The 13,220-nt window shown below is 37.5% G+C and overlaps 1 protein-coding gene across 1 annotated transcript in view; it reads right to left on the bottom strand.

The window, feature by feature from the left end:
• USH2A (Usher syndrome 2A (autosomal recessive, mild)) overlaps positions 1-12,984 on the bottom strand; it is a 1,370,557-nt gene extending 1,357,573 nt beyond the window's left edge. The window contains 2 exon segments of the mRNA XM_006834191.1: positions 6,625-6,790; positions 12,500-12,984. Of these exon segments, the coding sequence (XP_006834254.1) occupies positions 6,625-6,790; positions 12,500-12,984 (651 nt within the window).
• Positions 12,985-13,220: the final 236 nt, after the last annotated feature.

The raw sequence follows: 13,220 nt of genomic DNA, 5'->3' as shown, positions 1-13,220 counted from the left end.
TTATTATTATTTTATTTAAAAAAGGAATTTGCAACGATGAGGTCATTTGTCTTGCAAAATTCTATCATGAGATCTCCAGCATCATTTCTATCACCAAAGCCATGTTTTCCAACTACTGATCCTTCCTTTTTATTTCCAATCTTCACATTCCAATCACTGGTAATTATCAGATCATCTTGAGTGCATGTTTGATCAATTTCAGACTGAGGAGGTTGGTAGAATTCTTCAGTTTCATCATCACTGGCTTTAGTGGTTGGTGTGTAAATTTGAATAATACTGGTATTAACTGGTCTTCCTTGTAAGTATGTGGATATTATCTTATCACACAGCATTGCACTTCAAGACAGATCTTTAAATGTTCTTTTTGAAGATGAATGTGAAGGCATTTCTCTTCAATTTGTTGTTTACTGCATAGTAAATGATATGATTGTCTGAGTCAAAGTGGTCAATACCAGTCCATATCAACTCAGTAACACCTAAAATATTGATCTTTATGAGTTGCATTTCATTTTTACAACTTGCAGTTTTCCTAGACTCATACTTCCTACATTCCATGTTCTTATGTTTGCAGGTATTTCTTCTCATTTTGAGTTGTGCTACATTAGTCAGTGAAGGTCCTGAAAGCTTAACTCCATCCACCTCATTAAGGTCAAGTCTACTTTGAGGAGGCAGCTCTTCCCTAGTTGTGTTTTGAATGATTCCAACCTGAGGGACTTATCTTCTGGCATTCTATCTGACAATGTTCTGGGTCTATTCATAAGATTTTCAGTGGCTAAACATTCAGAAGTGGTCTGCCTCTCCTTCCTAATCTGTCTTAGTCTGCAATCTCTGCTGAAATCTGTCCAGTATGGGTGACAGTTCTGGTATTTAAAATAACAGTGGCTTAGATTCTAGCATCATAATAACACAAGCCACCACAGTAGTACAGCCATATTAACTGACAGACGAGTGGTGGTGACTGATTCATATTGAATGTATATAACAGAGCACAACTGTCCGATAGGGTTTTCAGGCAGAAGTCAATCACCATGTCTTTTCTACTGAGAAGTAGCTGGGTGGCTTCAAATGGACAACATTTGGTTAGCAGTGCAACACTGAAACAGTGTACCACCAAAGCTCTTTAGTTCTACGTGTTAAGTAATCTGACTAATGTAACCGAAATATTAGATAATGTTGTTGTTGGTGTGTGCTGTCAAATTGTTTCCAACTCATAGCGACCCTTTATAGAGTTTAGGCCAGAGACTGGTGGATTTAAACTGTTGAACTTGAGGCTAGCAATCCAGTGCTCATCCAACAAGAGCTACACAGGCCAATTATGAAGATGAGTAAAAAATTATTCACATTATCGTTGTGTTAATATACCCATCTATGGCTGCTGACAACACTGAGCATGCATGTGAATGTTTCTGTAGAACAGATGAGTGACAGTGGATCATGTGGCAAATCATTTGCAAATCAGCCATGAAATAATCCTTGACAAAGTTGGGTTTTGAAAAGTTTGTGCTAGATGGGAACTGAAACAACTCACAAAAGAGCATAGACAGAAGCACTTGGACATCTACAAACAAAATTTGGACCAATACTGAAAGGAAGGTAAAAGTTTCTTTTAAAAAAAACTAGAAAAAAAAGTGTATTATTGGTGACAAGACTTCACTACAGTGCTGAGAGTAAACGGCAGAGTATGGAATGCAAACAACCTCAGGTGCTGATACAGAAAAAGTTCAAAAGTCAACCATCAGCTGGAAAATTGATGCTATGGGTTTCTGGGATCCTCAAGGGTCAATACTGGAACACTATCAGGAAAAAGGTTCAACAATCAACAGTGCTCATACTAAGAGGCTCACTGAAGAGTTGAAGCTTTAACTTTGGATTAAATGCAGAAGACTGTTATGCTAGGGCGTGATCTTGCTTGACAATGCACATCTAAGCACCTCTGTCCACACTGTTGACTCTGCAAAAACTTCCTTTTGAGCTGTTAAAGCATCCTCCTAGTCCTGATCTTGCTCCATTGGACTTTCACTTGTTTAGTCAACTAAAAGCAGTCTTTCCAGGATGAAAATTCACCTCTGATGAAGAAATGAAGACAGCCGTGAGTTTGTGGCTCACATACTCAACCTAAAACATTTTTTAATAAGGGCATACGAAAGCTTGTTGAGAGATGGACAAAATATATTGCAAAGCAAGGAGATTGTGTCAAAAAATGATATATTTGTCTTTTGTAAAAATTGATTAAAATCAATTCTACAGTCAGAGTGATAATGTTGTTGTTGTTAAGTGCCATTGAGTAGGTTCCAACTCATAGTGAACCTGTATAGGGTTTCCAAGGAGCAGCTGGTGAGTTTGAACTGCTGATCTCGCAATTCAAACTGACCTCATGGTCCAGTGCTTATCCTACAATGCTACATCAGGATGTAGGTAATCGAAGTCCCCAATCTCAAAACTCAAACAGGATTTGTAGGCATTTTAGAATAATGCAACAATGTGTTAGTAATATTTCATATTAAAGTTAGTTATTTGCAGTTAGTTTTACAATGAAAATGACAAACTGCACTTATGTACTGACCATAATATCTACCTAAAAAAAGCTTCTGAACAAGTACCATACACCATGCTAGAGCAGAAGAAAATAAATAATAAGAAACCTGATGGTCAGTTAATGGAACTTCCTTTACCGTTAACCTTTTACATAACCCTATGTCTGTTTCCCATACTTCAGTAAATTGTGCCTCTCTCCACACTCCACTTACTTCAAAAATATTTAAGAAGAAAACAGTTTCTACATGTACAACCTAGTGACATGGATTACATTCTTTGAGATGTATAACCATTCTCATCCTCCTTTTCTGAGCTTCCCATCTTAGCTATATAAACTCACTGTCCCCTAAATTTCCTATCTAAGATTTCAAGTTGCTGTTGTTCACTTGCTTTTCTTATGTGTAATTCAAAGGAGACTCATTTTGTTTATCTAGTCGAATCCTCTCTCTCAATATAGAAATCGGGAAACTGAGTCAAGTGAATTTCTCAAGACTATATAATTGCATTAACTGACTCAGATTTCTCAACACCTAATCTGCTTTTTCCAATTGTAAATTGTAATTACTTAGAATTGTTGTCATTAGTGCATTCCTTATAAAACATCTATAATACAGATTACTATAAATTTCATACCATTTAAAAAGTATTCATCCTCTCAACACAAACCCCCTTCCAAGACTAAGACTCAACAGAAATGCACACTCTGATTGGTAACCACACACATCACCAATGGGTAGAAATGGGGGTAAAAGCAGCAATGAAGTGGCAAGCTAAGCCCTACAATCTTCAATGGACTTCTGTAGACCCAGTTGGGGACCTGGATGGCAAGCAGTGTGAGGAGACCTGGGGACTCTTGGGCCCATAGTCAGTGGCGTGGCCACAGAGGACTCGAGAGGAGAGTGGAGCTACCGGCTGACGGGAAAGAGAGGGCATGTGCACAGGAGTGCCCACACCTGCAGATGATACCCATGTGACCTGGACCAGATGACTGGATGATCGGAGCTCAACCAGGAGAAGATAGAAGAAGGGGGGAAAAAAAAAAAGAGAGGTGATACAATTTGATGAACTTGACCTATACCTATGGAGCAGCAACTCAAAAGAAGGAACAAATCCTTACAGCAAGAATCATTCCCACCCCCTCCACACACAGAGTGGACGGAGATGGGCAACTTGGACATTAGATACTCAAATGGGGAGGGGGGGACTACAAAGGCAAGAAGTGACTGGCTTACAAGCTTTCAAGGGGGAACTTAGTGCTAGGGAGCATGGAGGAAGGCAGAATCTCCAGTGGGTACTATTTAATCTGTCTGGGCGGAGCGGATGAAAGGAAATACAGATGGGTAACTCGTGATACTGTAGTGAATAATGCTTATCAGGACGGATTATGAGGGTTGGAAATACAAAGGTAGACGTTTTGGAAGAAGGAAGGGAGTGATTAATTCTCCAGGATAGGAGCGGAGGTATCTGGGACCATCAATGGAGAAGAGCCAAGAGTGGGACCCTACCCAGAGAAACAGAGATGCCTGGGATGGAAACAGAGACGATGACGTGGAGTAATGAAGCGGCTGGGGACTTTGGATCCAGAGAGGGAAAGGGACTGTGGGCCGAAAACTGGGGGAGGGAGGGAAGTGTAGGGGGCGGGTTTCTAGGATATACCCTTTGGTTGGTTGATGATGCATGTAGGGGATTGGAACCATGGCAATAGATGATATACGATGGAAGGAATGTAAAACTAAAGTTCTCTCATGTAAACTACCATATAATTCACAATAAAACATTAAAAAAAAAAGTATTCAAACTGGTGTCCAATTTAAAGGAATCCTATATAGATCCTCAGCTTAGGGTAAATAATTACTTTTTAATTTCTTTTTGAATTAATCCAGATGGATTAATTTGCTATTTGTTGCAATAAATGCCATCTAGTTAGTTCTCATAGTTTGAACTACTAACCTTGCACTTAGCAGTCCAGTGTTTAATCCTACAGCATCACACCAGGACACTTAAAACATTCCATAAGTTATAGTTGAATAAACATCTCATCTAAATGGATTTTCCATTATTTTATGGTTATTTAGTTTTATGGATTTAATATAAAGTATAGAATAGTTAAGAAAAAAATATGAAAATTATAAATAAAGGACACAATTTGGAAAGAGCTAGTTTTCTCTTGGTAGTCAAATAACAGTCTCATTGAATCATTAGTACTTTAACCTTTTCTTGTAGGAAGACGAAGATTTAAAGATTTATAAAGAAATTTTGCCTAAACTGGGAAATGACTCATATTAGACATGTGTTCAAATAATAATACTGATTTCAATAGGTACTGTAAGAGTATTTTACTCCCAAGAGAATAATTCATGAATGGTTACCCCTTTTATTTAGATTTTAAACTTTCTTTGTAATGTTTTAATGCATTTCTGGATAACAAGTTGAGCTGTTAACCACAAGGTCAGCAGTTCAAATCTACCAGCCACTCCTCAGGAGAAAGATGAGGCTTTCTGCTCCCATAAAGATTTACAGCCTCAGAAACCCTGTACAGGGTCACTATGAGCTGGAAAAGCCTCAGTGGCACACAACCACCACCACTGCCTGCCAAAACATGGAACAGTTTCATAGAGAAGGCAAAATAAAAAGGAAAACATAAAAGATTTTTAAAAATTAATACTAAACTGTGCAGCAAACATATCTCTTTGACATCTTCTGCAGATTTCCTTTCCTTCGCATTCTTGCTTATACATTTTTAATATTACAGCTCAATTTTTCTGCACTCATCAGCGGGTGGAATGAATAACTTCAAGATCTAGAGCAATAGCCCCCAATACTGCTAGCTACTGACCAAATGGGATGTAAGCACTGCTAGACTGAAATATCTGTGCCTTAGTCAGGAATACTGACCGACACATTTGTAAGTTACATCTGTACCCTGGTGGCAAGAAAAACCCTACTCTCTGTTAAAGATACTTGCCAAACTCAGGCCCTATCTAAAAACTTTGAGTCAATACCACATAGCACAATGATAGAAAATATATTTTTTGTCAGTGGTTTCCTACTGAAATCACTCAGAGTTGCCTCTCTGTATTTCTACTTAAATTTATGTTTAAATGGTCTTCCTTCCCTCCTTTGATGCTCTGCTTTGCAAAAAATATGACAGAACAGCACAGTTATAATTAGTCAAAATAAAAATAGTTGCAAAGTGGATTCAAATCTTGTAAGATATGCTAAAGGTAACTTTCAGGTCAAATAGCAACTCTCAGGGCTCTCTGAGAATGTTTGCTCACCAACCACATCAGAGAAAAAAAATAATGTGATGACTCAAAGAAAATTATCATAAAATGAATGTGAGTGCAAATGTCCACTATTTGGATGCTCAAGAGAGCGCATACACTGGGAGCTACCCTACACTGTACTTCTATTATGAAAGGAAAGGGTTGCCTTTGACTGTACTGGGCCATTCCATTGAAGAAACAAATAGATAAACGATGTCTGGTATTTACAGATGTCTGGGCTGTAAATACCAGACATCTCACAGCTACTTTACCCTTTAGCAGCTTCTCAGGCTAAAACAAATTGTGATCAACAAGTAAAGTAATACTATAACACCATTTGAGTATCTGAAGTGCAAAGTTCGTTAGTTCTAAGGTCAGCATTTTAATGCAACAGCCAAACTTCATGCATGTCATCAGATATTATGTGAGAAAAGACAGCTGTAAAAATCTACGCAGGGGTTTTCATACTGACATGACTAGTAAAATTAGTTCTAGATAACAAAAGAACCCTTACATATTTTGAATAAAATAAAATGCACTAGCCAAAGAAAACACAAATTTCCCCAGGATATTATTATTACAAATATCTTTCTAGTTGAGCTTTTATGGGAGTTTTTGCAACTATCTTGGGGAGAAAATGCTGGCATATCAAGAGAAGCATCAGTAGATCATATAAATTATTTTCTTCTTTAGTTTCCATTTACATATGGCTGAAATCTAAAAGAGGCTGCTTCAAATTGTGCTGGTAGATGCCATTTAAAGGACAGAAAGGGAGATAGATCCTTGTGTTTAACCAAATGTTAAATATTTTTATTCTACTCACCTGCACACTAAGATGAATCCATTTCTTCACAAGAATTCTCCCCAGTGTCATTACTTTTATTGGAGGCTGCAAACCATTTACTGTGCAATAATAAAACATGGTCTCTTTCGCAGATATTGTAAGTTTGAACACAATCTGCTCATCCACTGCCTTTCCTATAACACACCTTAGGAAGCAACCAGAAAAGAGAGAAAAGGTCAGCATCTAACCCAAAGACATGCTAAGGCATTGTGCAGTTACAGTGGTGTTCAAATGACCCCAAATTCCATTCAGAATGGAACATGAATAAGTGTCTAGATGTCATAATATTCAAAGCACACTTTATGCCAATGCCACAGCACTTTTATTTGTATTTTTTTTAAAAATAGAATTTTTATTTACAATACATCCCTCAGAGCCTCAGCACCCTTGACTAGAGATTCATGATAGAAACTAAAATGGTTGAATCATTCTGCAAAACTAACATTTAGCCTATTGGCTCATTAGTTCCTTTGCTATTTCTTTTATAGGAAATGGCACAACACACTACATCCCGCTTGGGTATTGAGTCATCAGTGCACAGCCTTCTTTTTCTTATTTTTTCATTTAAAGAGAATTTAGTATCCATGGAAAGCTCAAAGCCACTAGCCCCGCAGTGTGAATTGCTCTATTTAATTCCCAGGATGAAATGGAGAATGAACAGCCCCAGCCTGTACTCGCCCATTTTCAGTTGGCCAGCAGTCAAAGTTAGTGTCTGTAAGATGACTAGCTACCTATCCATGACCACAAAGCCCAACTGAGGCACTGAGGTAATGTTAATGATCTCTCATGAAAGATCATCCAGATTCTAAAAACACAGCGAAAGATTATTTTAATAACAGAATAATATTCTGAGTTTTAGATCTAGATTCAGGCCAGTTAACAAATTACTTAAAGACCACTTCTGACCTTGTTGCAATGACATACTTTTCAAGTCTCTTCAAATAGGCATATGACACCTTTTTATAGTTTTCAATTTTACATTTTAATTTATGTTACAGATTGAATTGTGTCCCCCTCAAAAAAGATATGGTAAAGTTCTAACTTCTGGAACCTATGAATGTGACCTCGTAGGAAATGGAGAGTTTGAAGACATTATCCAGCGTAGTGGTTACAAATCGGGCTGTGAACCACAAGGTCAGAAGTTCGAAACTACCAGCTGTTCCACGGGAGAAAGATGAGGTTTTCTGCTCCCATAAAGATTTACAGCCTCAGAAACCCTGTGCAGGGTCGCTATGAGTCAGAACCGACTCCACGGCACTTAAAAACAACAACAACATACTAGAGTCCTGTGGATCTTAAAGAGATGAGTGATGTCCTTATAAAAGAGAAAAAGAGACCCAGACACATAGAAGGAAGCTGGCCATGTGAAGGCAGAGGCAGAGATTGGAGTGATTGCCAAGGAACATCAGCACTAAAAGCAAGAAGAGCTAGAGGGAGCAGATTCTTCCTCCAAATCTTCACAATGAGTCAACAAAGTCAATATCCTGACACCTAGTTTTCAGAACTGTGAGAAAACATATTTCCACTTTTATAAGCCACCTACTGTGTGGTACTTTGTCAAAGCAGTCCTAGGAAGCCAATGTAATTTATATTCAATATAATTTATTTTACATTTATTACACATTGTCCATTTCTGGCTAATATGTGCTCTCTTAGCAGTAACAGATGTGAACCCAAATCACATTCCTATGACATTTCATCTTAGCAAGAGAACTTTTTAGCAGAAGAGACAATATTATAAATGCTTATAAATGAATGATTTCCAAAGATCTACTATTTAAAGAGAAGTATCTCTGGCAGCATCGATGGACTCAAGCATGGCAACAATAGTGAGGTTGGTCCAGGATCAGGCAGTGTTTCCTTCTGCTGTGCATAAGGCCTCTATGGGTCAGTACCGACTCGATGGCACCTAATAACAACAACATCACTGGCACTAGCTATCAACACCTTCGTAAGTCACTATCAAACCTGCACACCAGTCTGATTCTCTCAGACCAGAAGCCATGGAATTGATGTAACCCAGAAAGGAGAATTTCATCAGGCACTTGAGCAACCTGGATCCCTATCTTCACTTGTTTACCTCCTACTCAGCTCAGATATCAAATTCTCATCTTGCTGATGCCTGATCCTAGAACCTTTCTCCTAATCAAGGTTGGTAAAAGGAAGTTTCTAATGTGCCCACTTATGCTATCTCTGCAAGAGCATCAATCCATCACTGTTTCCCAGCAGGATGAACGTTACTAGTTAATAGGGTACTGTTTCTGTGTGAGGTGATGTAAAACTCTTGGAGATGAATAGTGATGATAGTTGCACAACTTGGTGAACACAATTAATGCCACTTAACTCTACAATTGAAAATGGCAAAAATTTTGTTACATATATTTTACAACAATATGTTTGCATTATTCAATGACCACTGACCAATTTGGAGAAGAAACTTCATAGATGCAAAGAATGGGTCAACCAAACTTATTACTAAAGATATTTTAAAACATTTCCCAAAAGGACTCTTGAAAACTACTCCTTCTCATTTACATACGTTGTTTCCCTGACTTGGGAGGCTAGAAAAAGATTAGAAAGCACTCAATAGTTTCTATTCTAGTACATTTTTTATTTTAAGCATATGTTTTCTGATAGAGTTATGAGAGAATGTATCCTGTTTTAATTTCGGTGGATACACATTTATTTGACCCAAAGGCTTTATATGAAATGGAAATAAAAGTTTTACATAAACTCTACCCTGCAGTACTTTTTGATCCCTTCCAAGGCTGGATATTTCTAAGACACCGGAATGTAAGACCAAGCCTTTGGGTCTTAAGCAAACTAAGAAGAGTTTGTCTCTATTCATTTTTGATTGAGTTTAAATCAACAAGTAGGAATTTGACCATTATTCAAGAATGTATTTACTAACTGCAGACTTATTTCCCCAAGCTTACGGAAAATGCATTTCTTAATATGTTATTGATTATCTTCCTTGCTATTTTGTTTGCTTGTAAACATGCTAGCTTTGGTAGATAATGAATGTGAAAGGAAGGCAGGTAGCAAAATATTTAGGAACTGGATTTATTCTGCTCCTGAATAAACAATAATTGGATAATCCATGTTTTATTTGTTTTACTTATCTAGTGCAAACACCCTGAAATTCCTCCAATTCCCATAGGTATTTTAGTTTTGAGAATGAAAATGACCTTGATATATGGAAATCTCAAAAACCACAAAGACCATCTATCTCATTTATATAAAATGATGCCAACAGAAGATTAATTTGGTACAGAAATGTTCCTGGGAGCTTAGCAAAAAAAAAAAAAAAAAAATCCTAGCCATATATTTGTCAAGAACAGTGTTGAATTACCCAATTAGCAAGGTAAGCATGGGCTTACTTGTGCTTACTTAGTAATGTATAGTGAACAATGTCATAGGTTTTCACCATATTGAAAATTTTGCATTTTCGTATAACTGGTATTTATGTCTCTCCCAACCTCACATAACCTTTGTACAGAATCAAAGATTCTTTTCAAATTTATAATCCCGAACAGGGAATGAATACCCAGTAAGTAAGAAAGTATGGGTTTACTTATGCTTACTTACAACCTTGTAGTGAACAACTTCACATGGATTTCACCTATGTGATTTTAAAAAAAAAAAAAAGTGAAACTTTTAAATACAGACTAGTAAGCCAATGTTTCATTCTGCTGTGCATAAGGTTGCTATGAGTTGGTACTGACTCGATGGCACCTAACAACAACAACAACAAGTAAGTCAGTGTGGTGAGACCTATGTGAAATTGTCCACAACATATCAATAAATGAACTTACATTCTTCCTGGGTCTTACATTGTTCCTGACAAGAGACAAACTTTTAAGAATCTTTGGATCCTAGTTACATAAACTTAGTACACTAAATTTACTGGAATTTCAAACACAGGTTTCATTTAGGGGAGATACAGAAATAGGCATAATGGTTTGTGATAATTTCCACTCCAAATTTAAATCAAAATGAAAATATGCCAACTTTCTCTTGTCAAATTGACACTAAACACCAAAAACATTTGAGACATATTTGTTTATGAGTTTGTGAGATTTTTCTGGTTTGTTTCACATGTTTATACACATTCAGCCAAGATTTTCACGCAGAAGAAAACATCACAAGAGGAAGGGCCAAAGTCCTACAGAAAGAAAAAGGATAAGCAAAAAAATACTTCAAAACTGCATTATCAGAGTTTCTCAGACTGGCTAAAAACATTTAAAATAAACACATTACCAGATATAATCTTGAGATAACTATAGAATGAAAAATGACTAAATACAACAAAAATAGTGGTAGAGTAATTTAGCCTTATACACATGCTCTCTTTATAATGAGTTGTTGTTAAGTATCATCGAGTTGGTTCTGACCCATAGCGACCCTGTATAGGGTTTCCGTGGAGCAGCTGGTGAGCTTGAACCACCAACCTTGCAGTTCAAATGGCTTTGCAGTCTGGTGCATTAACCCACAGCTCCACACCAGGACTCCTGTTAGAATGATTGACGCCCCTAATTTTAATTTAGATTAACTTGTGGGCTGCACACTGTTACTGGAAGTAAATCGCTTAGCAGTGTATTCCAGGTTAAAATCTCCTGATAAAAGAAGGGACTCTTTAAAACATAAGAGCAAAGAATGGTGATGTACCATGAAGGAGGTTCAGACTCATAGTGACCCTGAATAAGATTTCCGAGGTGGTAAATCTTTACGAGAGCAGAAAGCCTCATCTTTCTCCCACAGAACGGCTAGTAGTTTTGAGCTGCTGACCTTGAGATAAGCAGCCCGACTTGTAACTACTAAGCTACCAGAGTTCCTTAAGAGCAAAGAATATAGCCAATAAAAATATTATTTTACAAATCAAAGCATGTGCTTTACAGCCTCAAAGGAAGGTCCTCATGTTGCGTGTACTTGAAAAAGATGATGACCAGGAGGCCCTATTACAAACTCACTGAAGGCATTTCTACTGGTTCAACAGCTACAAACTTTAGAGACTCACTCATGCTTACCTAAATATTTCCTAACCAAGTAGAAGATGAAAATACCACAAGGGAAAGAGACAAAAGCTATTTTTTCCAGAGATTGAGTGTAACTCGTTTACCACTTTATTCAACTCATATTACTGAACATGTTCCATGTGCCAAACAGCTTTTCTTAGGAAAATAAAGATGAATAAAACATAGCTGTACCCTTCAGAGAGCTAGCTATCTAATAAAGATTGTATACTCTTGTGGGCATGGGTTGTTTATATCAAACAAGACAATGACTTTGAAAATAGTACTTATTTATGTTACTGTGATCAGCCTAGTCCTGTCTCTTAAAGCTAAGACCAAAGTTTAGCTAAAGTATTAAGAATTAAATGAGCCAGGTGTGAACATGCTTCAAAAGTATTCCAACACAATATTTGCTGATGGTCATTTCACCTATAAAAATTAAATTAAATTTTAAGAACAAAAACAAAATAATTTGGGTTGTAAATTCAAATAGGAAATATCAACGTAGGAGTAGGAAGCCTGGTGGCACACTGGTTCAAGCTCTGCTGCTAACCAAAAGGGAGATGGTTAGAACCCACCAACTGTTCTAAAGGAGGAGAGACCTGTAATCTGCTTCAGTAAAGCCCACAGCCTCAGAGAGTCTAAGGAGCAGCTGCTCTCTATGCTATATGGGTCACTATGGCTCAACTCAATGGCCATGAGTCAGTGTAGGAGTTGCTGTTCAATCACATACATCCCTGAATGTTAGCCTTCATTTCTAGTTGGATTTCAAATCACAGTAGTCTTTACTTCTCCTGATTTTTCAGGATCCTAGGAAAACATACACCCACATTACTACATACATTACATCTTCTTGTTCAGGTTTCAACCACACAATTAAAGTAAATGATGCTGCCAGTCTTGAAGGAGAAGGAGAAGAAAAGCAATTCTTGCTATATCCAAAAATAAAGCTTGTAGAATTGCTAGGGGAGTTGGGAGGCAGGTCATGCTTGTCTGCAGTGATGCAGCTCTTAAGGCCTGCAGACAATAAGGCAGTGTACCTAGAGGGTGAAGATCTGGATGGACAATCCTGAATGCAAAACCTCTGGATACAATTCTGAATACTTTCAGCCTCCACAGAGCTATGACAAAAGAGGCTTCGGTCTGGTAGTCCACAAGTTACTTGGGTTGGTGCAGTTGAAACATTCTTGAAAGCACCCACATTCTCCAGTCTTGGGAAAAGCCCCTGTGAGGCAGCCAATGATATGGAAGGAAAATAAGTAAATAAAAATGTTTTAATGGCCTGAAACAAGAAGCCAAAACCCAATGAAAGAGCCAGGTGATTCATGTTTACAAAAAAGCATTCTCCTCCTCATAAAGCATTTCTAAATAAATAATAAGTTCCTTGCTGCTCACCAAAAAGACTTTAAAGCAGGATGACTTAAGTAACATTGAGATGCTCCATTTTCTGGTAACTGAAGACACATTTTCACAGAGAGGTAATATCGATGATGCTCTTAGCAATGGCGAGGACGTGAATAGCAGATGGTGACTGTGAATCGAAACAAAGAGTGTCACAGAAGA

This window comes from Chrysochloris asiatica, unplaced genomic scaffold, assembly GCF_000296735.1.
Source record: "Chrysochloris asiatica unplaced genomic scaffold, ChrAsi1.0 scaffold00009, whole genome shotgun sequence".
In the NCBI taxonomy this organism is placed as follows: domain Eukaryota; kingdom Metazoa; phylum Chordata; class Mammalia; order Afrosoricida; family Chrysochloridae; genus Chrysochloris; species Chrysochloris asiatica.
The sequence above is the reverse complement of the archived record's forward strand: the minus strand, read 5'-3'. Positions and strand labels throughout refer to the sequence as shown.